The sequence below is a fragment of the Drosophila yakuba genome, chromosome 3R, assembly GCF_016746365.2.
Source record: "Drosophila yakuba strain Tai18E2 chromosome 3R, Prin_Dyak_Tai18E2_2.1, whole genome shotgun sequence".
In the NCBI taxonomy this organism is placed as follows: Eukaryota; Metazoa; Arthropoda; class Insecta; order Diptera; family Drosophilidae; genus Drosophila; species Drosophila yakuba.
The window spans coordinates 16435147-16462536 of record NC_052530.2 but is presented as its reverse complement, the minus strand read 5'-3'; the positions used below and the strand labels follow the sequence as shown (position 1 = coordinate 16462536).

Here is a 27390-nt window from a genome sequence, read left to right as displayed (position 1 = left end):
CGAATGTAAATAAAAATAATGCTGCAATGGACTTTCTGATTTGGGAAATAAGAAATTGAAAAATTTGAATTTTATAATCAGCTGTTGCGGAAGCTAGAGATGCAACAGCATATCGATATAGTGCGCAGCTATCGACCGACGGCAGTCAGCTGTTCGATGGGCAGCACTGGCCGAGAACCAACCGAAAATATTCATTACTGGTGCGCAGTTGTTGTTTCCACAGACGTGTCAATTGTTTGTCTAATTGCGCCAGCAGCAGCAAAACGACGCCAAAACACACATGCGCATTCCAGCGCACAAGTCTCCCACCCACGAAAATCGCAATACCATTGCCCCAGCAACGCGGAGGAGGGGGTGGACTCCACTTTTCCAGGGAGAAAGCGAACGCACGCATACAAGAATCTAAACGGAATCAGAGAATCTGAGAATCGAGTCCCAATCCGAATCCGAATCCAAGAGAGCAAAGACGCCACTCCAGCTCGGTATTTGAGCCATCGACATTCCGCTGCTCCGTCAGTTTTCAGAGGACCTTCGAAGTGGGCAGCCGAAAATCCAAAAGTCTCCTGGCAACGAACGAAATACCAAGGAGAAAAAAAATAAGAAAAGCTAAATCTAGTTGGCAGAGAAAAGCTCAAGTGGTAATTGGCTGCGACTCAAATTACTTTAGTTGTGCAAATAGCGAATAGAGCTATAAACTAAAAACAAAAGAAACTCGAGCGTGGCGTGTGTCCATGTGGAAAATCGATCGAATCGCAGAGTATTTATCGTGTAATTGTGCCCAATAGCCACGCAATTCCCAGTCCGTTTTATTGATTTTCCCCACCGCCTCGCCAAGTAGCAATAAAAACCATTCTTTTCCCTTCCATCTCGACCATCTGGCCAACCCAATTGCAGCGTGCAAAATTCAAATAAAAAAATTGCAAGTTAAATGCGAGAATTTACATAACGCCGAGCGTTGAAAGTGAAACTTCTGTGGTGCGAACGAAACACTGAAAGAAAGGAAAACCCATTACAGGACATTCTATCTCTGCCCCTGCCCAGTGTAGTAAAAGTTGGAGCGCCAGGAGCGGGAGAGCAGTGGAAGACCGTGAGAACCGAGAGAGCCAGAGCACCTAGAGAGCGTTGAACGTGCGCACGTCTTCCCAGTCAGGACACACCACCAATCCTTGAGAGAATCAGCAGGAGCAGGAGCCAACATGTTTTCGGGCCTAACAAATCAATTCACCTCGCTGGTGGGCGCCGTTAAAGGAGGCGCTGGCGATGAGGATGTGCCCGCGCCCACAGGAGATGCGCCCGCAGCCGCTCCAGCAGCATCCACATCCGTGGAGGCCACAGCCTCCTCCTCCGTGGATCCGGAGGCAGCAGCTGCCGCCGGTGGCGAAGGACTCGAGGGCGAGGAAGCAGGCAAAAGGTGAGTGTGAATCGTACACTGCGCCCTGGGTAATCCTTCGGCCCATCTTTCTAGTCTTCCGTGACTGTGACTTCAAAATCCTGACTTCAGTCGACCTGACATGGCGTGCCAAAGTGACCTTGCTATTTGTACCTTTTAACATTTTGCCCTATGGAGCGAAGTGCCCTCCTGGCAATTGCTCCCTTACGGCACATTCATCATTGTTTTGACACACTCCGCTTATCCTGCATTCTACGTTGCATTCCGCACGCGCTCACGTGACTGAACATAATTGCTTAAACTGGAATCCAAATGCCCGATAATTTCCCCCCCATATATATCCTATGTGGCTCCGTTTCCTTTTGAAGAAATGATCTTTTTTCCCTGAACATTTATGGCTGGCCATTTCGATTTGAAAATGCATAGCAAAATGGCTTTCAAATGATTCGTGGAATTGGGAAGAGACTGTTTTGCCATTGTTCAAATTTAGGGTTGTGTTATTTTATTATTATTATTAATTGAATCGTCTTACAATCTTCACTCATTCAGTCATAGAAAACTTTTTAAAGCTTACATATTTTACTTAGCATGGCAAACCAATTTATGTGCCCTAATTTGGTTGACCAAAAGAAATTCCTTGAACTGTCAAAAAACGGAAAGGAGCAAGCTTCCGACTGGTTTCTCGGTCTGCTTCGCTTGAAATGAGTGATAGTACTGCCCCATTTCTTTTCGAATCATTTGACCTCGTCGTTCTCGCTTCCTCTGGATACTTCATCAATCTCTGGGAAGCCTTCCACACCCAATCTGCGTTGAGTTTTATTTAGCACACAAGAGTGTAAGCAATGGTAACTGCCGTTTACGCCTTCATTTACGGAAATAAATGAAAGTAAATTCCAATTATCCGGCTGATATTTTGGACAAGTTAAGCCCACTGTGATGGCTCGTTAATGCCACAAGTTGCAGGCTAATCCTGAAGATCAGCCAAAGTCAACTAACGTTGTTTTTCACTTAATTCAGCTCGTTAATATTTAATTGTGTGTGTGCTGGATGCCAGGATGTCAATCCGGGGCACGTTTTTCCAACCAGCTGCCAACAGCTGGTGTCGTCGTAGTCGTCGTCTTCGTCGTCGTTGTTGTCTTTGAAACCCAAGTCCGTGATGTGTCACGCCTTTTCAGCGGCCCGCCGTTCTCCTTTTGCCCCGCAAGTCCTTTCACTATCAATTGACATTGACGAGTTTGGACCACCTTCGTGTTGTTCTTTGTATCTCGCCTATATGTTACTCTTTTTGTTTTTCGTACGTTCCTACGTTCCAATGAAAATAATTTGCACGTGGCTCCTGCATAACCACAAAATGTTGAGTCATTCGAGCTGGCGGCTGTCCCTCCGCCGCGCTCGTCCGCTTTCAGCACTCGTACACTGAGCTTTTTTTGACCATCTTGCTGTGTGCGAAATACTGTCACCAATGTCGAGAGGGAGGTGGAGCATTTTAAGGGGGAAGGGGGCGTACGAGGAGGCAGGATGTGTTCCTTTTGGTGGTTGCTTTCCAGTTTCCAGTTGACTTTTGCTCGTTTTGCGGATCGATACGAGAGAGCAGTGCGAAAGGACGCTCCATGCTTCTCTCAGCGAAATGTGCACATGTGATGTGGCCAAAACGAGTGGAAACGACGATGTCGGCCGCTCTAGAGGATTTGCTACTTCTCCTCCTGCCCCGCCCCCTTGTTGTCCTTTTGTCAGCCTATTTAATAATTGTGCATTCAGAAAACGTGTGTGCTGGCTTGTTGCCTGTCTTTACGCCTGTCCTTCTGTCACTGCCACTCCTCTTCTCATTTCCTCGCTCGCCAATCAGCGTTAAATCTCTATAATTTTCAATGAATTAATTTATTCAATTTTCGCTGTCATGCATATTGAGTTGCTCATAGAGCGAAGGGTCGGGGACTTAGGCCAAAAATCGTTCAATATGCCAATGGGCTGCCCAAAAAAGTAGGCTACGCCGGAGTAATAACCACATTAGTTAAGCCCTAGAAATCCCCACCTGTACAAGCGCTTCCTCGCTCCATTTCGGATTTTTTCTCTACTTTCGCCAGGGCCAAAGTTGTTGGCGCTTTCAAGGACATTTGCACTATTTGCACTTGCTCTCTGCGAGTGTGTCTGTGTGCGTGTGCCCTTGCCTTTGTTGCTAAAATTATGCCAAAATAAAATGAAAACAAATACGAAGGGAAGCGAAAGGGTAACTGGTAACTACGTGTAACTATTTCATCTTGCGCCCAAATTGCTTGGCAAACAAGCTGGACAAAGCGAAAGTACGCATTGCATTCTTAGCGCCGCTTGACACAATTTACAATCTACTCGCCAACAATAACAGCAACTCTTGATTGCCAGCAGTTGCTAGAAGTTGACATGCCATTCGGGTTGGGTCGGGTCGGGTCATCATTAGGCACACAAGAAGCGAGGCGAGGGCAAACAAAAGTAAGGAATTAAATATTTGCACATGTCGCTTGGTCTTGGCCTGATTGAAATATGCCCTGCCCCCTGTATGCAAATAGCCATTCCGAGTTCTATTCAAATTATATAAATATTACATTTGCGCCAAAGTCCAACAAAGTCCAACAAGCAGAGCAAATCAAAGTCCGGCTGAGATTTTCCTTTTTTTTTGCATTTCCTTTCCGCCCACCTGGCGACGGCAAACATAATAGAATCAAAGCAATGGCCTCAAAATAAATAAATAAATGCGAGTCAGGCGAAATGGAGAACCCACGGAAATTTATCGAGCGGCATTTGGCCTCCCGAACTGAACACACACATACACTTGCCAAGGATATAAAAATATAAATAACAGAAACGAGACGGTCGGCGGGAATCCAATTGAAACGCTGCCAAGCCGAATGCAAAAAGCCCCACAGGCTACTTAAATTTAAAGGCGGTATTAAAATTTCATGTCAAGGCAGGACACCGCCGGACATATCGCCATTCGCCATTCGGCAGCACATGGCGTGGGCGCTAACGACGCCTTGTGTCCGAGCACTTGCCATTTGACATTTGCCAGCCAAATTAACGCCCTGGCCAAACAATCCCTGTGGTCAGCAGCTCCTCCTCCTCCTCCTGCTCCTCCTGCTGCTCCTCCTCCACTCACTGCAATTTCTGCTCGTTGCGGCAGGACCTTAATTGCCGCCTGCGCCCTGGGTGGGTCCTGTCCCGAAACTATTTGTTTTGTGTATTTTTGCAGCTGTCGCACTTAATTCAATTTATACGCCGCTCGAATCTTTTCTGGTGCGGCATTGTGTGCTTATTGTTTGCACCACGAATTAATATTTATGCCTTTGGGCATTCGCTTCGTGCTAAATCATTCGGCCCATATAAATAGTAATTTTTATGCAAATTAGGTGTTTGTCACACGAGTTTTTCACTGCCTAATTGCTGGCCAGGGATTTCGCACGCCCACTCGAAGAAAAGGGCGGATTAACAATGCGTGCCTCACGGCAGTTTTTTCACATTAAGTTTGATTTTTAATTCCCAGAAAGATTAGTACTGCATTCAGTAACAGTATGCTATTTTTAGTGATTTTTAGTCATAAGTCTTGTTATTAAGAATCTAAATAATTCCAATTTGCGTGCTACATATTTTAAATATAAAAATTCGTTCTAATGACTGCGTATTCTTGCGCATTGGCCAACTTTTTCGAGCTGCGAAATGTACATAATTGGCCACCCAGTGGCTCCACTGCTAATCAGAGGCCATGAAAGTGCCCAATCAGCTTAACACCGATTTTTATAGATCCACCTTTTGACCCCGACACGTTGGCGCTGTCCGTGCCACTTCTGCCACACCAATTGGCGGTCAATTATGCCAGAAAGCAAAGTGGGCCAAAGGACTTGCCAAACGGATTTTTATGGCCCTGCACGCAGGAGCAGAGAAACCGGAATATCGAAAAAAATAAAATTTAATGCTCCTCGTAAAGTGACCCCTAAGTTGGCCAAGGTGCGAACGACGCAGATGGAGCATCTGCCTGGTCCGATTTAAAGCGCAATGAAATCAGGACACGGCAGGAGCATATGGAAATGTAGGAAATAGGGTGGAAAACATATGTTAGCAGTTGGACTTGTGCTCGAATAAAGATAAATGGAATGTCCGCAGGATGGGAAAGTGCACGACCGGAAGTCAACTAAAGCGAGGCAAGGCAACCGGAAGGCCAGTCACTGCTAAAAGTTAGTGTCCTGTTCGAGCCCTTCACGATAATGTTGCCATGTTGCCAAGTTGCTGGGCCTGCTCCAGACGCAGACGATGATAAAGTCGCGTTAAGAGCCAAGACAAGCGCTGGCAAAACATAAATATTAACGGAGCGCGGAAGTGACAGGCCAACCGGGTAATGGTTGGCAACAAACGATGCAACAGCCGGGGGCGGAGGAGCCACATCCTGGGAACAGGAAGCGAGGGACTTTGTGTGGGCGTGTGTATGTGTGGGCGCAGCACGCACACACATAAAATCCAGCAGGCAGGTCTCGCAGGACCAGGACTTGCGTCAAAGTAGCAAATTACGGCGTATCGTAAAAACGGCAGCCAGACTACGTGCTTTGTTTCTATTTCCCACTGTCCTCGCAGCATGAGAAATGCTCTGCCAAAAACTTTGGCGGATGTCAGAAAGGCTGGCATTCCTATATTTATGGTCGCGAGTGTGCGACTGGCACGTCTAAACTCCACAAACTAACTTTCAACTGGTTGAGTGCTTTAAATTGTCTGTTTGCAATCTATATGTTGTATCCTGTTGGATAGATCTCCACATATGATTTAATATAGTGTACTTTTTTAATGAACAGCATTAGTTTCGCTTTTAAGAAAATGAATATTTTAAAATAAATGCAAGCTCCCCGGATTATCTGTTTAAACGCCCATCATCTGCGTCAGTTTGCAGCATGGAGTGCACATTCCCAGTGCTTATCCAACTATGCAAATGGCTGTAGATATCACACTTCATTCCCCCTCGACCGTAATCCCTGTTGGAGTCCTGTCAGTCACAGTCATAAAGCCAATGGTGCCAGCAAATAAACCGCCTCTTGAGTAATATTTAAAATTTACATAAAACCGGCACGCTCTATAAAATAAAAAGAAAAACATTAATAATACAGCAGAGCAAAAGTGGAAACCATCGCCGTTTGATAAGCCACCCACAAGCTGTGAAACTGGAAAACTGGATAACTGGGAGACTGCGAGGGTTGTATTTGCATTGCGTTAATGGCAGCTCAGTTGGCAGTGCTAATAGCCAGACCCAATTGCTCATATGTACGTCTGGCTCTGGCCCCACATCCTGATGGGGTGTGTGATGATTTGGTCGAGTATAAAACACATAGCCCCAAGCTTTCACAACGGCCATTTTGTTTTGTGCTGTGCTTCATAAATTTCTGCCTGGCTCTGCAGTTGAAATTTATGGCTGGGCTTTTTTCGGGCTCCTGCCTAATCACGGTGACGGGGCGTATACGTAATGCGGAGTGTATGTGGACTAGGTGGCGTTGGAGTAACCATCTGCCTTGTCGGTCGAGCCAACAGGACAACTTATTGTCTCTGGGCATCAATTCAGGTCTTTTATTGGCGAAACAGCCTTCGGCTGGCTTTTGTTTGCCGTTGGTCTAATGCAATTGCGTGGGTGAAAGTGGCGCAAAAAGTGTGTATGAAAAACACGCGTAATTCAATTTCAGCTTCGGAAGCTGCAGCGGCAAGATGGCTGGCCTCCTTTGGCAGCCACGTCGCCAAGAATTCAATTTTCGGTTTCGGATGCCGCCACCCGCGAAGCAACGTTAACGTGCGCAATTAATTCTGTCAACAACAGGCTTCTAAACGTCTACGAAAATGGCTTGTGGCCATGGTTTTTGGGCCACGTTTTCTGCGTCGCACAATTTGCAATTTAAATGGCACACCAGCAGCGGTCCAGAACTGACATTTCAACTCTTTTGGGTTAGGCTCCTCGAATTTAATCCAATTTCGGAGTCCTTTTTTGGGGGAATAATATAACTTTTAATGAGCATGGCTTGTGATTTGGACGATTGTAATCAGGTTTCCGGAAAGCGGTATCCTTGAAAGTTTCGCTCACGCCTTTTCAATAAACAAAATTACTCAACTTCTCTGCTAATGACATTATCCAATGTTATGTTTTGGCTTCTCGCAGCTCTTGAGCTCCCGATAACGCAATCCTTTAAGTGAAAATTCACACATTCCAGGGCTGTACGTGACAGGCAAAACCTTTTACTTACCAAATTTTCGTGCCCAACGGCCTTCTTAAGAGGTTTCTGACTTTATCTACAAATGGCTGTCAAAGTTTCCCGAGCGATATTAAAGGCTTGCCTCCCCTACTTTTTGGATAAAACTTTTTACGGCTTCAACGTTTATAACCAGCAGCCTTTTCAGCTTTTTCTATCTGAGGAATATCGATTTGGTTGTACTTATTGCCAGTGCCAGGAAATACGTTAAAGGGAAGGTATTTCCACTTACTGACTTGACAGCAGTGGCCGCATACCGGAGTCAAAGCATTTCTTAATTAAATGACGACCTCCGCCTGCGACCCTTTTGCATTAGCTCAGGGTCAACCCATCCTGCCATCCTACCATATTGCATCTTTCATTAAATCGGCTCGATGCTGTGGGTGTAGTGGTGAGTGCTGCAATTCATGCTTTCACCGATTCACTCTTCATTCATTCATTCATTCGTCTGTGACTCAGCACGTCGTGTGTTGTGCAAGTTGGCCGTTAATTGAAAATCGCAAACGGCTTAGTCCTTCCATTTGACTGTGGCTCTTCAAACAGTTTGCTTTGTAATTGAGTAATGAAATATGCCGAGTCACACACTGCGAAACGAACACAGTTTCGCCTGCATAACAATTAAGATAATACGACTAGGGGGCACACAAAGTGACAGTGAGAAGGATTGCTGCGGAAAGTGTGCTAAAGGTCAACACGTTGCTGCATCGTGGCGCAGTCCTTGGATGCTTCATCGCAGTGTGCGGCAGTCGGGATTAGCAACATTCGTTGCCAATTCGAGAGCACTGAAGTCGGCACTAAAAACTGTTGCCCACTTAGCGGGGCTTATTCCAAGAATGTATCCATATTGGTCCATATGCTTATTGATTTCGCTTCTATGAGACTATTCTCTGTGTGTACACTTGTTTTCGTACTCCTCCGACTATTCATTATATCCGTATGCTTGAGTCGGCTCAAATCATATTCCACTTGAAGGGCATGCATGCCGTGCTTTATTTATCAAGCGCAATAACCCATTATTATCTCATTAGTTTCAGGCGTAACCTCATCAAAACTAACGCTCTTGCCATATGTGCCCAAGTATTGGTGTAGAGCAGCAGAAGTAGAGCAGCTAAATGCAAACAGTGCAGCGTGCACTGAGTGGCGGAGCTCACAACATGGCGTATACTTAATTAGCCCTATAATGAATGCCATGTTATGTAAAAGGACGCAGGAAGGAAACTCTCGAAGGCGACGATCCTTTGCTGCTGCTGCTGTTGTGGCGGCTGACAATTTGCCATAAACATGTTGGTGGCCCGCGAAATGGAGGGTTGCTAGATGAATCGCAGAGCTTCACTTAATTGAATAAAATTTTCAGTTGCCGCTGAATCGGTCGGCATAAATTACGCATGGGCCACTCCCCAACATTGTCGCTCCACCAGCAGCAGTAGCAGTAGCAGCAGCAGCAACACAACACCACCCTCACCACCCACACCGCCCATTGGGTGGCCTTGCTTGCATGCATTTTGTTACATTACGTATACGCGAAGTGTGCCAGCTTAGACTTTTATCTTGGTTGCCCTTTGCAAGTTGTACGCCATACGAATACGAGTGCTGTTGTTTTGCTATTCAGGGCCTGTATAACAGGACACGAGCCGCAAACTGTATGGCATTTTTATTGGGTCAAGGTCGGTGTACTATTTGCATTTTTTTTTCTCCACCTGCCATTTGATACGATTCGATTGGTATTGTTTATCAATACAGTGCGGCTGTCCTTGTCGGCAAATTGGTACATAAATATCTGGAAAGCATCTACCCGCAATTCACCCGTTGAGTTGATTTATGTTGAGAAATTGTTTTTCTCCGCTCAGCTGGATAACTTGCTGGATACTCTATATGTACGAATGGGCCACTGGGTCCGCTTGAGCGTGAACTTTGGTCTTTTATTTCGCTTTCATGTTGCGCCCGGTCCTGTTTCGCATTTGTAATCATATCCCTTGGCTTAATTAGAGGGTCAGGTCAGGAAGCATTTTAGTTTGGTTGGGCGTTTCGCAGGCTTTTCTGCCCCAACGGTTGCCCTGCCCCAACACGAAATGATCTAATTAATTTGCCTAACACATTCAGAATCGCTCGTGATATACATCTTCATTAACTTTGAAAACTTTTCACTCTTTTGCAGGTAATTATCCAAACGGCGAACAACGAACCAAAACTGGACGAAAATGTAGTTTGGGACGGAGGAAGGAAATTAAATAAATTTATCAGTGCTTGCCAAACAAACTCGGCGGGAAACAGAAAATACCATTTCCATCTTTTTCCTTATTTGACTTATTTGTGTAGTTTGCTTTCATTTAATTCAAATGGTTTTAATTTACCTAATTGTGAACCCTTCTTGATTCCGTTTGATCAGATATATTTTTGTTTATTTTGATTTACACCAATATAATTTTCTTTTAGAATTCCCAAGTCCGCCTCCCTGGTTGATTCACTAGTAACCGAAGCCACGTAAGTTAATTTCGTTTTATTTTGATATTATTATAAGTTTATACTTTTGCAATTATACCTAATTAGAAGCCATTATCCCACCACTTGGACCCCAACAATAAACTACGAGTATTTACCTTTTTTCCAACGCAGTAAGAGGAAAACTTTTGCTCGCAGTCGTAAAATCATTAGCACAGAAACTTTTTCGCAAGCTGAGTCGCGACCACGCCCATTTGGGCCATCAAATGGTGTAAAGGTAGAGGGCTAAAAGTAACTAGAAGGGCTGAAACCATAATCGCCGAGGGAAGTCACAAAGCTCACACAAATTGCTTGCCCGTTGGCTACAAAAGTTGAAGTGGAAGTCACTTTCACATGTGTAGTGACACTTTCGAGAGGACTCCTTGCAGGAGTCCTTGCAGGTTGGCGAAACTCTGCCAATCGCCGTGGGAAATTCGAGTCGCAAATGTGAGCGCTCGCCCACGTGTTGAGCATTAAGTGGCCTTTGTGTGGAGCCCTGTCTTTGATATTCATTTCAAGTTAATTCATCTCAATCAGCTTAAATATCAAGCTAAATAATTCATTTGCATTTTCGGGGCGTGCTCGCTGCGTATAATTAATGCGCATAAAATTCCCAACACTTTGCACCTTTTTGCTACCGGTTTATTTCCGCCACGGCCCTTTGGGCCGCCCCCTGGGCTTTTGGCACACGCACTCGCCATTCAGTTTTTTGATTGAGCGGCAAGACCTTCGCAATTCAGGAGCCAAAGCCCCTGGCAACAATTGTCCCAATCCTTTGCCGTGGGATGTTTATCATTTCGGGGGCTGTGCCATTAAATTCGGGGCTATAAATAAATGTGTGTATATCCCCAAATTGAAGCACAAAACAGTTAATCACGAGCCGAAAGGATATCCTGCCATTGAGTAACTCGTTTGACCCTCTTCTATATATAACATTTTCAATCAGTGCACACACTGCTGTTACTGTCTTGTTGAATTCCTCAAAACGTATGTTATCCAAGAGAAGTGAAAAAGAAAGCCCTCATAACGAAGTTGTTTGACAAACAAATGTATACTTTATCAAATATATGTTTGCTTGATTTTCTAATATCATATTTATTTGTCTATATTATATCTTCTTTGGCAAAAGAAGATTATTTTCAACTGTACTTTAAATATTAGATAGGGATGGGTAAAATACCTGAAAAAGGTTTATTTTTAAACAGAAAAAGCACAATTGGCAGGCATCCTGAAAATGCGACAAGTGAAACAAAAAGGACTCTGAAGAGCTCGGTATTCACCTTTTCAGTCCACCTGTCATTTGCATGCAAAATGTTATTTTTCTTTCCGCTTTCCTATTTTAGCCGTTGCCGTCAACTTTCAGTCTAATTAACCTTGCTCAACCGCATTATGTTGGTTATCCTTGAGTGCCGGGTTAAATTCATTTCAAACTCTACTTAAATTGATAAAGTGTGCAACCTCTCACCTTCTTAAATCGGCCTACGCCCAAACAGCTATGAATATTTCGCCTCGACTTGCTTTGATGATTATGCTTCTTTGTCGTATTACTGAGTTTATCGCAGTCGTTCCTGTAAATGTATATGGCTTAGGTGGTCGTTTCCATTAAATGTTGAAGCCTCGGTAGTTGCGACAGCCATTAGGCAATCATATTAAGTGGTTTAGAGCGGGGGAATGTGAACAAGGCGCCTAATTATTCTAGTATGATAATGTTTAAACGGTTGGTGATTTTGTTCGAGTTGTTTTCGGTGGGACGTACTTGTAGTTGTCGTAATTGAACAAGGCATAAGTCAAACGGGCCAGGCTTGGGGCTGATACAGAAAAAAGCTCAATTTTATAATCTGCTCAAAGTTGGTTTACTTTTGCCGCCATTGTGGGCAAACGGATCTGGCAATGAATTACCAATCGCCCAACAATCCTGACCGATTCCGTTGATTGGGCCAATTCCCCGCGCAAAGAGTTTCAATCTCTGTTAGCCAGTTTGTTCATCAATTCTCGCTTTGAATAATTTATTCTCGGCATTTTGCCTCGACTCGCTTCTTTCCCCCATACAGAGCTCTGCATGAATATTTGATGGGCCACTTTCCACCAGATATTTATGTTTGCGCAGCTCACTTTAATTGAAAATAAAATCAAATAAAAAGCCCAAAAAGTAAATAAGCAAATAAAGAATGGAGAACGAGGAAGAAAAAGCAATTTTAAACGCGATATGAAAATAGAAATGCGAGAAAATGCCGAGCATGAAAAGTCAAATGTCAAATGGCGAAATCGTAAGGAAGGCAATCGTGCCGATGGATGGATGACTCACGTTTATGCAGGCGTTTAATGTTGCGTTCATCTTTTATTAATAGCCACACATGACCATGATTATGTAGATGTCCTGCCCGCGGCAACCCTGCACCTCTGCCACTACCAAATTTCCCGCCTGTGGCTGTTTTCCTCCGTTTTCCCGCCTCCCTTTTCATGGACGGGCTTATCCGCCTTCTGTTTACCTGCTCGCTGGTAATTTGTCAAATGTGGATTTTTCTCGCTGTTGCGCCTCTGACAGAGTGTGGCATTTGCTAAATAGCGAGGGTAGCTCCAAAAGTATCGTAAAAAAGATAGCTAAATTAATAGTATTATTTCCCCCATATCGCGTAGTCGGTTTGTCTCAAGGTGGACTTATATTTTCCTTCCAAAACACTGGCTTATATGAAAGAGCTCAAAAACATGCAATAGGTTAACTAAACATCACTTTATGACTGCTGTACCTCCCCGCTCAGTATAAGCCTACCTTTGGTGGGGGTTTCAGATGAAAATGATGATGGCGGAGATTCTTTGGCGGCAGATGGAATGGGGAGACTGGAAAAGCTGGGAGAGCTGGGGAGTGGAAGCTCAGCAGGTGCCTTTAGCGGGGTATCATTTCTCTTTGCTTTATACACGCATTTAGCTTTACTTTCCCTCGCATTATCCACGGCGAATGTAATAAATTTCCTATAAGCATTATCTTTAAATACAGGCCATTGTGTAGCGGCGGCAGAAAAGAGAAAGGGAAGGAGGAGGGAGGACAGGAAGATGGAGGGCTCAACATGACAACGGATTGTGTTGCCAGGGTCTTTAGTTATAGGCCCATCAGCTCTGCCGTTTCGTGACTTGTTCCGATTTAGACCCTTTGAAACTGGATAAATCCCAGCTGGGCGCCAACGAAATCTCAATCCAATTAGAAAATACCAATGAAAGGGGATATGCAATACTTCATAGTACTCCAATTAACGACTACGACAATTAAAATGGCCAATTCGCTAGAAAAGCCGTGAAAAAGAGTGCACAACAATATGGAGCAACTGCAACAGTTGACGCCGTTCTGTGCTGACAATGCAATTTTCGCATCAGAGGCTTGGGGATCAACAAGGGATTTTCAGAGTGGGGTATAAAAGTGTCAAGCTGGGTGGCGCACACTGCACAAACACCAAAATCCTCACCCAACCCCATCCCATTCTATTCCTTTCTGCTCTTTTTGTCACATTTGCACTCCTCCATTTGCAGTTGCAATTGCAGCGAATGCTTTTCCCCACCCACAGCCACCCACTTCGCTTTTCCCAGACAGGCTGCAATTTACATAAGTGCCATGTGCGATGTGCGTTGGCCGTTGTTTTGTCATTCACTCTTTCGAAGGGAACGACACCATGACTCCACGACATTGTTGCCATAGAAAAAATTGAAGAGTGAAAAGTTCCAGCTGGGGAAAAAAGCGCAAAAATATTCTACCAACACATCGCTGTTTACTATACTAACTATTGTTGGCAAACTTCGCGTGTAAAGTTGGTTATTTTGAATTCTTAAATTTTCCATAAGATTTAGGCATTGTGTTGTCTGCAAAGTTAAAAATAGCTATGAATAAAATTTAATTTCAATTAAGAGCTTAGGAAATTTCATATGCACTCCTTTGACAAATTACAGAGTCGATTACAAAAATCGATTGACGGCGCCTGAAAAGCCAATTAATTAGTTTTTGCTGGCCTTGTTTACCCTCCGGATTTATGATGAAGATGTCTGAAGAATTGAGGTCAGCCTGGGCTATAGAAAATTCACTTCACTCCTTTGTTTCCACTGATTTCTGGCATTGCGGCATGTCGTATTTCTTGTTCTATGTGTTTGCCGCAGTGTTGGCCCGAACTTTTATAATTAAAACTTTTCACGGGAAAAATCTGGCGGCAGGACAAAAAAAAAAGTTAGCTAAAAAAGAATGCTTAAAAGCAGCAGAAAGTCGATATGAATGCGTACCACATACATAATTAAAGTAGATGGAAATTTATGATTCGCACTTGGCAAGGTTTCACAGAGTAAAGTAATTCCGCCGGAAATGTCCGTGGACTACTTTAAGAAACCATCTCTCAAGTGAATGTCCGACCACTTATCGGTTTGCTCGTGCTGAGTTATGCAATGTCCAACTGGGAATCCTTGGAGCCATAAATAAGACCGGAAACTGTTGCCGCCGCTGTCAGGTTAGCAAAACTGCGTAGATGCCAGCCCCTCGCCCCTCGCCTCTCAACCCCTCAGCATCCTTTTACCCAATGATGAGGACATAAATCAGAAAAGGAAAGCCCTGGGAGAAAGTAGAGAAAAAGCGAGGAAGGAGTGCTTCACTGGAAGTCTGGCCCACTGCTAATGATAAGCTCCATAGCGATAGTCATTGTCGTTCCATATACCGAAGCGGTATAACTTTGGCGATATGCCCATCGAGTTGGCTTCCTAATTGGGCTGGCCAACATGGCGTATGCTCGCTGCGGCTCGACATATGCTTCTTTAATCTCATGACCCAGTTGGGCACAAATTTAATTTGCCGCCTCAATTAAGTGCAGTTTGGAAAAAAGAATTAATGGGTCCTGGCTGCAGTTTTATTCGATTTACGGCTGCGATTTTTCACTACTGCTCTGATTCCGCATCGATGAGCACTCATACAACGCGGCGTATGCGCAATGCCTGTCCACTATTCCGCTGGCCTTGCCCCGTCATAATGAAGCATAATGCACATGGATGTAAAGATATATACATATATATATATATGTGAGTGCAGCCGCGCTACTCGAACCGCATAGCGATTGAAATCCTTTGCTTGCCATTGTGAGTTTCATTCTATTTCCCCTATATATAGTTGAGCTCGCTTTTTATGTGGGAATGTGCGAGTGCTATATCTGCACCACCATCATCATCATCATCATCATATATATCCTAGGCTCAAAGGGGGCGTATCCCTCTGCTCATTCCGCGTCATGTCCCTGCTCCTTGTAGCGCCGCAGGCAGAGCATTCAATATTGCAATATGTGCATGGAATATTTGTGCGAGAAAGGCAAAAAAATGGAAAGGAAAAGGACGAGGACGAGGACTAGTCTCCAATCGATTGTTGTACTTGACTGAATAGGACCCTGAAGCCCCCAGTCAAGCAATTTGATCGGAATTCTCCGGTTTTTGGGTAACTGAAATAGTTTTTGACAATTTAAGTTTGGCGAGCTGTTACTGTTAAACTTACCTTGGGAGTTAATAGCATTGCACTTTAAGCTATTGAATTATTAAATCCTGGCTTGCAATATGTTACTTGTGATTTGAATATTTATAAAATTAAACAAAATGAAATAATTTAAAACATGCAACTATTGAATTATTAAATCCTGGCTTGCAATATGTTACTTTTGATTTGAATATGTATAAAATTAAACAAAAGGAAATAATTTAAACATGCAACAGAACAGCAGAAACCATTTAACTTTGAAACAAATTTAAATTTAACGATGGACTACTTTAAAAGAAGACAAGTCTCACTGAGCTGAGCAGAAACCATTTAACTTTGAAACAATTTTAAATTTAACGATGGACTCTTTTAAAAGAAGACAAGTATCACTGAGCTGTTTCTCTTGCTCTGCCCCAAGGAGATGGAAGATATTATTATTATTATTAGTATTATTGGTGTACTATTTAAGAACTTACGATGTAGTACTCCAAGGGAGCCCGGCAGAGGGGACAAGCTTTGGCGGGGCTCTGTTTGTAGACCTTGCAGAGACAGTTCTTGCAGAATGTGTGCTTGCACGGCGTCTTCACCTGGCGACGAAGTCTGCCCAGACACACGGGGCAGCACTCATACATCGCTTCAGCTTGCTTTCCTTTCCGTTTTAGTTTTCAGGTGATCTTTGTGTTTTTTTAGTGATTGACACAGTGTCGGCCTGGGGCGAAGTGTACGGCAAAGCCGTCTTCACTGACATTCTGGTCACAATGCCTACCACACACTCCTGTAGGCTGGATGTCACGTATCGAATGTCAGCTGGATTTTATTTATGAGGGCGGTGAAATGGTTCAATGAATAGCGCAGGACTATCAGCGAAATAGAAAGGAAGCGAAAATTGTAAAATCATAAGTCTTTAAAAACGTAATATTATATTTAATAAGTGCACTACCTAAGCAATATTTCTTTCTTGAATCTGAAGATATTGACAAAAACCTTACCCAAGCAACAAACAAACAAAGTATCGAAAAGAAATCAATTAGTTGCCACCCTGTATGAGCTTTTATATGTGTAAGCACGAGCTTGGCGAGTGGAGGCGCCTGCTTATTGTTTGACATGGTACATTATAGATTTTTATCAGGCCCTTATCCAACGCCAACGGCAACGCCACCCACATGCAAGCATTGAATATTGTCAAATTAGGGCAAAGATTGATTGTCATTTTGTCAGTCAGTCACTCAATCGCCAAGGACTAAGGACCAAGGACCCACGACTAATGCTCCTTTCTGTTTGCCATTTCTTACAGCGGATGGCTGGGCAGTGCCAAGGGTTGGCTGGGAAACGCCTCGATACCGTCGATGCCAGCCATGCCGTCGATGCCATCGATGCCGGCCATGCCAGCGATGCCGTCGATACCATCGATCCCGGGACTCCGCAAGGGCGGAGCAGCCGACGGAGCTGAGGGCGCCGAGGGAGCTGTCGCCGGAGAGGGCGGGGCCGCCGCCAGTGGAGCCGTGAGTGGTGGCGAGGATGACGACAAGTCGAGGTATATTAGGTATGGGTGCCAGCTTGACAATGACGGAATTATATACCAAGCAGCCGTTTAATCCAAAAAAAAAAAACCAAGCCAAAAAAAATTATGAAATAAGATGAGAAGCGTCTTTGTACTTCAGTTTCCTGTTGCGTCTTTGGTTAACCTCCGTTTAAGCCACTCTAAGTTCCTTAGTCTTTTGTTCAACTTTTCGGGGTACCTTTTGTTTGAAGTCTCGGGCGAAACGTTTTCCTCCCTCCAATGGAAGGAATTCAAGCAGAGGCTTAAGTTTTCGTTGGTTTTATTTACAATTAGTTTGCTAACCGAAAGTTGAAGCCTTTTCCACACGATTTACTTTAATACTTACCCAAATACACACGAGTTTCTCGTAAAGTATATTATAACTATTAACGATTTTCCTACATACTCCACATATCTTTCATATATTTAGTTGAGATAATGTTCCGCATTCCCACTTAACCAATATATTTATATACTTATTTATTTGCTATACACGAATTTTCTTGTGCTGGTTCAAGTTTCACTATTTCACATACTAATAACTTTTTGTACAAATCAAATATGATCTGTCTCTCTATAAATTTCTATATCTCTTAACCTATCTATCTCTCCCATCTGTAAAACAATACAACATATTTAAATCGTTCAAACGTTTTTGTATATAAAAGTAAATACTTAAACCCACCTGAAATCGGCTTACAAAAACCACAAAATTTTGTCCTTTCACGAGAGTTTGAAAATATTTTTATATTCTGACTTTAGATATGTTCAGCATTTACCTAAAAATATAATATTATATAGTACTAAGAATATAAACTACTTTTTAGTGTAGCTACTGATATATATCTGTAAGTGGTAAGTTGAACATTTTTCTAGTCTTGAAAATGGACACAATTTTGAAAAAACAATAACATACAAGTCAAAAACTGAAATTACCATAACTCATTTCATTCAGCTCATGATCAAGTACAATTTTCATTTGACTAGGTCAAACCACTGAATAGTTTTCTTTCTCAACACCAAACACATAAACCATACAACATACATTTAGCAGTCCCATTTGATATTTTCTATTACTTTAAAACATTTCGCTTCTATTTATTTCTCAAACGAGTCGAAATAAAAAATGTTAAGTCTTCATTTTCTCGACATTAACAATTGCCCAAAGTATCAGATTCCATCATTTTTGAGCGGCCCATCGAACCAAGTCAAGGAAACCGAATGAACACCATAAAAAAAACTATTTGGAACCAAGTCCTTCGTCTACGTATAGTAAAACCAAGCTCAACCCTAATTGTTGTTGGTAGATGTGTATCATTGTCCTTATTTCGATCATTATCATTATCGGTATCATTATCATTGTGTTTTCATTTCATTGTCTCGAATCCAAAATCATCTCGCTGTGTTGCTGTGTAGCTCTCCTTCCTTGTACCAGTTTCGTTTTTCATGGCCTTATTTTTTGATGTAGCAGCTAACAATTACCATCTCCCAGCTCGATGCTCGATAAGTGTCTGTCTTTCTCGGGGACCAGCTTGAAAGTTCCGAAATGGAACAGTATGAATCCGTGATGCTAAAGATGCTAATGATGCTATTCAGTCCTCGCATGACTTCTTAGTGTGCTAACCCATTTGGAATTCACTTTGTTCTACTCACTTTTAGTTGTGCCCCTGTAGTATTCGTTTTTGGCATCATTCATCCAGACATTCATATGAGATTTCTTTATTTCATTTTGCAATCACGAATCACTAAAAAATAACAATATAAATAAATGGCTGTATACAAAAACTTAAATACGTGTAAATATACATAAGCGTTTTAAAAATAAGCGAGAACCAAAGATTATATAAATGTAAATTTACCTTAAAAAAGATTATTAGTTCAAGAAAATTGAACATGCGGAAATTGGAATTAATACTCGAATAATGAAAACGAGATCATTTGATAAGAGAGACAGAACCCTAAACGAAAGTCTAGTAGATGTTTGTATTCAAAATATGGCACGCTTACTGGCTGTTGATGCATGGTTAATTATATTGATTATGTAATATTTATTATTTCTATTTGGTTATGTGTTAAGTTCATTTGGCTTGCTGCCTGCTGCCTGCTGCATGACTTGTTCTTGGAGCTTCACATTAACTATACTATATGAATACTCCAACGATATGGAAATGGCAAAACTTTTCACACTCTTTTCTTCTGCTCCCTCTCTTTCTATTCCGCTTCACAACAAATGCCGCAACTGCAGCGCCACGGAGGGCGCCGACTCGCATCCTGCATCGGGCGGTGGCACGCCCACCGGCGACGAGGGTCAAATCGGACAGGGTAAGGGCGATGAAGTCAAAAGTACGTGTCACACTTTGATTGGTAACCAAATTACAAGAGACAACTTCAAACACATTGTGCTAAATGTCGAATGTCGAATCAATGTCAACTCGAATTGCCAATTCAAAAAGATTGAGATAGAAAGCGGTGACAGGTTACTAACCCCGAGTTACAAGTAGTTTGAAATAACCCAGTACTCCCGCTCCCCTCTCACTCAATCCCCTAGTGAAACGTTTGCTTTGTAGTTTCGTAGTGTAGTTTAGTTTAGTTCCGTTGGTGGCAAGTCCCATTTGGGCTGATTGTCGTCAGTGGAGTGAAACTTATCGCATCCTGATTTCAATGTATCCGACAGTTACCACAAAAGTAACACAGCAGGCCAAACACTTTGGGTCCTTCTTGTCATCGGCCATCAGCAAGGCTGGCAGCAAAATCAAGGAAACCGTCAAGGATAATGTGAGTGCATGCCACTGCTTCAATGGGGCCAACTTCTATTCATTCTTGCATATTCCCAGACCATTCTCGACTCGTTCAACAAGGAGCAGGAAGCCTTCATCAAGGGCCAGGGCGGCGTGGGCAATGGAGCCGCCCCCTGGATCGGACACGCCAACGAGGCCAAGATCAAGGAGGAAATCCTGGGCCTGTCGCAGGATCGCCGCAACTTCGTGCGCGCCCCGCCCGCCGGCGTGGACTTTGAGTTTAGCTACGACACCGCCTATCCCACGGCCATAGCCATCATGGCCGAAGACAAGGCGCTCGAGACGATGCGATTCGAGCTGGTGCCCAAGATGTGAGTACACTGCTAGCGTAGTCAGGAACAAGCACTTGATCCACGCCCATATGTTTCACCAGCATCACCGAAGAGAACTTCTGGCGGAATTACTTCTACCGCGTCTCACTGATCATCCAGGCCGCCGAGTTGGGCACTCTGGGCGCCGATGGCGTGGGCCAGGCTTCAAGCGGCGAAGATGGTAAGTTGGTTTTAGCTCCTGCTACTCCTTAGCTCGACCACTCTGGAAAATATATATAACGCAAAGAGATGCAGGACAAACAGACTGCCTCGCTCACCAAACACTCACAGTCGTTATTCGCGCGCTCTCTATCTATCTATATCTATACCTGTATCTATAACGTGTATCTGTACCTATAACGACCTGCCTATGAACTCTGTCTATCTTTCTCTAAGTCTAAGTCTTTCATTTTTGTTTCACTTTAGCCACACGCGCCTGTTTAACTTATGATTTCCTCTTAGTCCTTTTCACACACGCTAGCTATCCAACGTTTTCCGTTCTCTCGCTCTTTCTACCTTACTCTTTAAAGTTTAAACATGCCTACTATCTCTCGAGCCTCGATCTAACTAACTTGGCTAGCGTCTGTACTACACCGCCTATGAGTATGCTCATGTCTTAAGTTGAATTAAACCCCTTGATTTGTAACCGTCCCTCCACCCGCACTGGCCTGTATCGTCGAGGACTCGAATCCTGGTTTTCGGTTCTTCCTCACTACCCCCCCAACGTTCATCTCAATCGCGTCTCGAATCTCTATAATAGTCTCTATAATCGCTCCACGAACGTCGCCAGCCGCCCAGCGCCTCACCTCAAATCGATTTACTTACTGTATTTCCTCTTTTCAGTTTGTTAATTATTCCCTTTTTCGTTCTATTATTATTTTTATGAATCCCACCACGAAATTACACTGTGAAAACGAACTTGACTATCGAAATCAATTCGAAAACTGAACCGTGTTGTACGATCAGCCAACGAAGTGGTCCCCAAAGAAAATAATTCCAAGACTGTCGAACCAGCCAAGAGCGATTCAAGTCCCAAAGCCATTGCCGAGCAGCCGAAGGCCGTGATTGAGCCGGAGGCGCAGGAGTGCGATGTCCAGGCAGCCAAGTCAAAGGCTCATGCCGGCAAAGAGCTGGGCCAGAAGATCTCCGAATCGGAATTCGTTTCGGATGACTTCCAGGCCTCGAGCGAATCGGACTTGGCTGAGATCCAAGACGGCATGCGCAAATTGGGCATCGACAGCATGACCCAGCAGGCACTAGCTGCGACTGATGGTAAGAGTTTGTACTCGTATTGTGTTATTTCCCCTATCAGTTAGTTTTTATTGTTTCGTTTCTTATTTTTATTATTTGTGGTTTGAGTTAAGGACTAACATTTTTTGTACATACATGAAATTGATCAAACGAATTTCATTGGTGTTCTGATGCACACGAAACATTCATTCATACACATGTCACTGCATACATACAACATGAGTAAACATTTAGAGTATCTAGTTATTTTGCTTAGGCAGCGAGCTTGAGCTCTGATTTCATCTAGACCTTAGAGATCTATCCAGGCACACTCCATTGCCATTTGAGCACAATAATGTCTCTTGTCTGAGTCGCGAATTTGGTTTTCCCAACATCCCATTATCTATTTTGCAACCAACCAAAGCCACACGTGAAAATATATAATTTCTTTGTGCCAAACAAACAGAACAAACAATCTAAAACAAACCAAAATGTGTGTACAAATCAAGTGTAAAACCGAACAATTCTCTTTCTTCTCCTCTGCTCTGTTTCTTTCTTTTATGTAAATTACATTTTGTATGAAAATCGTTTTTACTTATTATATGACAAACAACAACTCAAGCTCTGGCATTTAATTACTAAAGCGAATCTATCAATTGAAAGTAATATTAAACCAATAACGAAATCACACAATAAATAAATATAGAAGTAAAGCAACTAATGGATAACAAGAGTATTATAAATTATATAAACACATATAAATATATATCCTGAATTAAATTGAACTCGACAAAAACTCTCATTTGCCATTTAGCGAACTACAATATAATATATATATATATATACATAAATATGTATATGTAACATATGACATATAATTTGATTTAAATTATCCAATAACAGTTTAAGAAAGAGTTAAAGCCACAAACCAAATTTCGAACAAGTTGAGTATGACCAAACTGATCAAGAAATTCTTATATACAACATATATCCTATTGATACAACTTTCGCTCTCTCTTTGCAATTTCGTGCTCCTTTTTATTCAATTTGCAATTCAAGTTAATTTACAAAAATTTAGCTAGATGTAATTTTCGTTGTCTTCCTTCCTTCGATCCAATTATAAGTTTGCCTTTTTTTTTTGACACATTTCTCCACATGTTAAAAACTCAAAAACTATATTCTAAACTAGCCGCGACACGAAAAGAACCTCCTTCCTAGCAATACACAAAATTTTCCAAAAATATCTTACCATGAATATCTGATAATGAATTTGTATGGGAAACATTTTAACAAAACATTTATTTTTCTTCATGTATTTCTTGATTTATTTACGAATCATCTTGCAGAAGATTGAATGGATTAAAAACAAAAGACAAAAACAAAATGCTAAATCTAAATTTTCAAAATGCAAAAAAAACCCAACTAACAAAATAAACAAGAACAAAATTATAAAAAAAAATACTACAAAATTGCCCACAAGAAAGAAAAGAAATTGTTAAGCGAAACAAAAAAAGTACTACAGCAACAAAATTATATAAATACTTATAAAGATATTCACTTGACAACAATGAACATTTGAGTTGAACCCAGTAAAGGCATTATTTATATAAACCGAAGACAGAAAAGCAAAAAAATGTTACTAAAAAGACAAAAACCGAAACAAAATTTTGTGTGGTAAGTTAGAAACTGTTGGCTGAATTAAAGCAAAAAATATCAAAGTGAAATATATACAAATTGCAACACGTTTTAGTTGTGATAATTTTTGGTTCCATGTTGGTTTTCAATTGCATAATGTTTCTGTTCAGCAATATTCAATATTGTATGTAGATACTCGTATTATCCTACTATTCAAAGTAGTTGCAATTTCAATCATTTTCCACTACGCTCCTGTCTGTGTCTATATAATCGTTGTGTATGTTTTTAGTATGTGTGTGCAAATTAATTCGTAGTCTTAGTCAACAAAGCTTTGTTTTTAGTTTAGCATTTCCATTATAGTTTACATTAAAGTGCGTGCGTTGAAAAATCAGCGGGGGGCAATAAGACAGAAACCTTTTTATACAAATTTGGGCGCTACTTACGAAACCAATTTGCTTTCTTAAACTGCACAATGATAATACGAATCGGGGATCATTTTCTAAACCAATAAAGTCGTTCCTTCTTTTGGACCAACTCACCACACAAAATCAATGGAAACTAATTCAAAACGATTGAATTCTCTGGCCAAAACTATTAAACCCCAAGAAGCCGCCTATGACTCAGTTTCTTTCCCCTGTTTCTCTCTCTCTATCTCTTCATGGCATTTTTGGTTCGATTGATTTGCAGCATTTGGTTTGCCGGCTTATAGAAAACCTTATACTTGGCAAGCTTCGTCAGTTATTAGGCGTGTAAATAAGAATAATTAATATAACATGTTCAGTTTGCTTGCTTTTTATGCGTAAATGCTGTAAATACACACTGAATATGATTTTTGTTGTAAACATTTTTGTTAATTGATGGAGTGTGAAGCAACAATAAACCAACAACAAAAACAAATTGCAGTTTGGGAACTACAAGCAAGTCATGGACTGGGTAACCTCTGGGTGCACGCTATCCGTTAATTAGTGCTAGATCGACATTGGTGTGAAGCCTAGCCTATCAACTAATCCACAAATTGGGCCGACTTTGTTAATTGACCAAGTGAAAAATAAACCAAATTTCCAACTATTTGTAGACGGCTATTATTCAGTCACGGTGCGAATACCCAAACGTATAACAGTGTGTGAAAATCTATGTCTTAGCTATATCCCCAGAGACTAGCCGCAGGTAAACGTAAGCTGATTGAAGATTGAACTGATAACAACCATGTACTTGCTTGGGATGGTCACCTAACCACAATTCAATTGCTTGCCTACACACTTTTGATACTAAACCTATATAACAATATTCCAATATTCCAATATACCCATATACCAATATACAATATGTGTAAACCATGTATGCTAAACCTATTAAATTATTATATATCCGTACATAAGCAGATATCCGTTACCGTGCTGCTAAGCCACGCAAATACTAATCGATATTCCGCTTGTTGCTCCGTCTTTTGCCAGAGGAACAATGGGAAAAGGATCTGGAAGCTGAACTCAAGGACTACGAGGTGGTTGACGAAGGCGGCACTGGCGGCGGCGGAGGACGCAGGAAAGGCAGGGAGGCCGGCGAGGACGACGCGGAGCCGGAAGAGGACGAACCGACAATATCAAACTTGCGCACACGCTCGACTAACAACGATTGGGAGGAGTACGCCGATTTAATTGAGGATACCGATGATTTAAAGTAATTAAGAGCTTATATCGTAGTTTCTTCTAAGTTGGCTCTAAGTTTATAACTATCTTTACTTTATCTTTCTTTCCATTCCTTTCTAACCTTGTTTCCTCCTTAATTGATTACCCTAATATTGTTAACCCAAACCCATATCCAAATCCAAACGAAATACAAAACTATTCGAAACCACAGAACTTTGAAGTGCCTAAAGCGCACGATGTTGGGCTATCCATGAGACGAGGCAGTCCCAGCGCTCTTCTAGTGCCAGTGGTCCACAATCCCAGACATTTCCCTGGGGGTCTGCCTGCCTTGTGGTGGCCTATTGGAAAAGTTGATTGAGATACTATTGCCTATTGCCCCCAACACGCACTCAATTATTGGTCTCAGAGCAAAGCGTTCTATTCAGTTACGTTCAGACATGATATAAGACACTAAAGCAAAAGAAAACGATTTTATTTAACCTTAACGTTTTAACTGAAAACTAACTAAAAAGTAACTAAAGTAAAAAGTAAAAACCAATCCCCAGCCAATCCGGTATTCAAATGTAACTACTATATTCTCTTTTATTTGGTTGACACACCGAGTGGCAGCGGTAGAGGGAGTCGTCGCTATTACTTGCCAATTGTTCAGCACACGAAGCATCCGAAATCTGGCAGTCAGTAACCAACCTATCAATAAGTACTTATATAGACACACAACTATGAGAGCAGGCTAGATGAGAAAGTGGCTAATGCTATATATGCAGATCATATTTCAATATAGTGACTAACAATTGAGTAAACAAACATGCTTCAAAGGGAAATTTTGTTATTTATATTTATAAATAAATTATATATAAATATATATACACATATATATATACAGATAAATTAATGCATTTGAATTTAATGTGTAAAAATTATTATAATAAAAGTATAGATATAAAATATGTAAAGATACGAGACACCCAAAAAAAAAAGTTGAAAGTTTTCGTTTTCAAATCCTTAAAATGCTCTTTTAGAAATTTTAAATTCAAAACAAGCGATATAAAAAAATAGTAACTTATTAGTTGAGAGCAAAGAAATAACATTCGAACGTATTATTTATCCCTCGATAGTTTATAGTCAAACCAAAATATTAAACACAGAGTAAATTATCATTAATTGATGCTTAAACAACACGTTGAACAATAAATAAATAACAATGCATATAAATACCAATTGTTTAGCTCAATTTAAGGCGCGCCAACAAGTTTTCTTTTCCGAACGTTTTCAGTTCGAAGCAAACTTCTTTTGGGATTTTTTCTAAACAACTCTCACCTTGCTGTTCCACTACCAAGACACGAACTTCCTTAAACAAAACTAAAAACAAATTGCCAAAACAATAATAAACTGATTGGACTTGAAAGATCAAGAAACTTAAAACGCAATTAATAAATTACAAATAACAAATGAAAAGTAAATGCAATTATAAACAATAAGCAGTTCAAAACCTTTGAAACAAATATATACACATATATATTTATATATTTCACTAGACAAATTTTTATGCATAAACTAAAAACGAAACAAATTCTATATTATCAATGTTTTTGCTCTAAATGTCTAACTAATTGTTAATAAAACCAAAATAAAATTATTTTCTGCAGACAAACGTTATATGAGTATGAGAATGCTATGAATGTGTAATTATTTGTTAGCAGTCACGAAATATATGAAAAACAGGCGGATGATACGGAAAAAGTAAACGTTATGACATTAAACTGTATATTGTACATTTACTTTTAAACAAATGAAATGTATTTACACGAAACGGCATGGAATATGACAAACTAAAGAAATTTTAAATTTTATATTTACTTTGTGCGTTTTTAAACATGTTGGCGACACAATGACAAGCAAATTAGTGCATAAACCGCACTAATAATAACAATAAATATTAAAAATTAACGATAAATAATGTAATGATGTTGACAGCATATGTATTTTACGAGGCAGAACAACCCAACCCCTAGATCCAATCCTCACCGAATCCTGAAAGATATATCAAACCTCCAGCATTGACTCTCACACACATTTTTTATTGTCTGCAAATAGATTATTATTATAATTATTATTAAACCGTAAAGAAAGCAAAAACGAAATTAATGTTTATGAGCAAAGTTTGTTGAGCAGCATTCCATTAATATACATTGCAAAATGAAGTAAAATATATGTAAATGTACTAATTAAAGTATATCACCCCCGAGACGGAAAACCGAAAAAGTATAATTTAGTTGTTTAATGATTGATAATATTTAGACACCAGAGGATTCCTCGTAGCATCTTCCGGATGCAAAAATTGTCAGCAAGAAGCAGAGGCACTCCCTGAAATGCCATAGAACATTTTCCACTCAATGTAAAACCAAGGGCAGAACGCGGAGTTTCTCTGACGATAGCACCCTGAAAACTAAGCACAGCAAACGGAAAATAAATTAAACATTTTGTGTAAAGTTCGATGACAGACCGAAGACGACAGCATGAACACGTACGAGTATATACATAATAAATATATATGAGAACAATTTAACGAGATTAAAATCAACTAAAGTAATAAAGGGAAAGTGTATAACTATTAAAACTAACGAAACGCCAA

At 41.2% G+C, this 27390-nt stretch overlaps 3 protein-coding genes across 21 annotated transcripts; 1 reads left to right on the top strand and 2 right to left on the bottom strand.

Annotated features, from left to right (window-relative positions):
* Positions 1-206: 206 nt before the first annotated feature.
* Positions 207-27384, top strand: LOC6537110 (synapse-associated protein of 47 kDa). Of its 19 annotated transcripts, none has more exons than XM_039375941.2 (11): positions 207-638; positions 895-1411; positions 10069-10116; positions 16893-17132; positions 19384-19481; positions 19813-19913; positions 19973-20247; positions 20310-20428; positions 21214-21519; positions 24567-24789; positions 24970-27384. In XM_039375941.2, the coding sequence occupies exons 2-11, from the start codon at positions 1197-1199 to the stop codon at positions 25010-25012; spliced, it is 1668 nt and encodes a 555-aa protein (XP_039231875.1). In that variant the 5' UTR covers positions 207-638; positions 895-1196; the 3' UTR covers positions 25013-27384. The 19 variants fall into 19 exon arrangements, 18 of the variants coding, with proteins under 18 accessions (XP_039231875.1, XP_039231873.1, XP_039231872.1 ...); XM_039375939.2 differs by having other exon boundaries at positions 209-638; positions 1047-1411; positions 16893-17141; XM_039375938.2 differs by having other exon boundaries at positions 209-638; positions 1042-1411; positions 16893-17141.
* Positions 13959-15721, bottom strand: LOC26536067. Its single transcript, XM_039375951.2, is given in 4 exon segments — positions 13959-14297; positions 14374-15462; positions 15465-15566; positions 15620-15721. Coding segments are annotated over 3 exon segments (222 nt in total). The 5' UTR covers positions 15638-15721; the 3' UTR covers positions 13959-14297; positions 14374-15360.
* Positions 15913-16361, bottom strand: LOC26535177 (E3 ubiquitin-protein ligase TRIM68). Its single transcript, XM_043207137.1, has 2 exons — positions 16075-16361; positions 15913-16006 (listed from the first exon to the last, which is right to left on the bottom strand). The coding sequence occupies exons 1-2, from the start codon at positions 16228-16230 to the stop codon at positions 15968-15970; spliced, it is 195 nt and encodes a 64-aa protein (XP_043063072.1). The 5' UTR covers positions 16231-16361; the 3' UTR covers positions 15913-15967.
* Positions 27385-27390: the final 6 nt, after the last annotated feature.

Coding starts and splice junctions, on each gene's coding strand:
- LOC26535177 (XM_043207137.1), bottom strand. CDS start 16,230: ATGTATGAGTGCTGCCCCGTGTGTCTGGGCAGACTTCGTCGCCAGGTG. Junction 16,007..16,074: donor CTCCCTTGGAGTACTACATC/GTAAGTTCTTAA, acceptor TCCTTGGGGCAG/AGCAAGAGAAACAGCTCAGT.
- LOC6537110 (XM_039375939.2), top strand. CDS start 1,197: ATGTTTTCGGGCCTAACAAATCAATTCACCTCGCTGGTGGGCGCCGTT. Junction 1,412..10,068: donor GGCGAGGAAGCAGGCAAAAG/GTGAGTGTGAAT, acceptor ATTTTCTTTTAG/AATTCCCAAGTCCGCCTCCC. Junction 19,482..19,812: donor TAAGGGCGATGAAGTCAAAA/GTACGTGTCACA, acceptor TGTATCCGACAG/TTACCACAAAAGTAACACAG.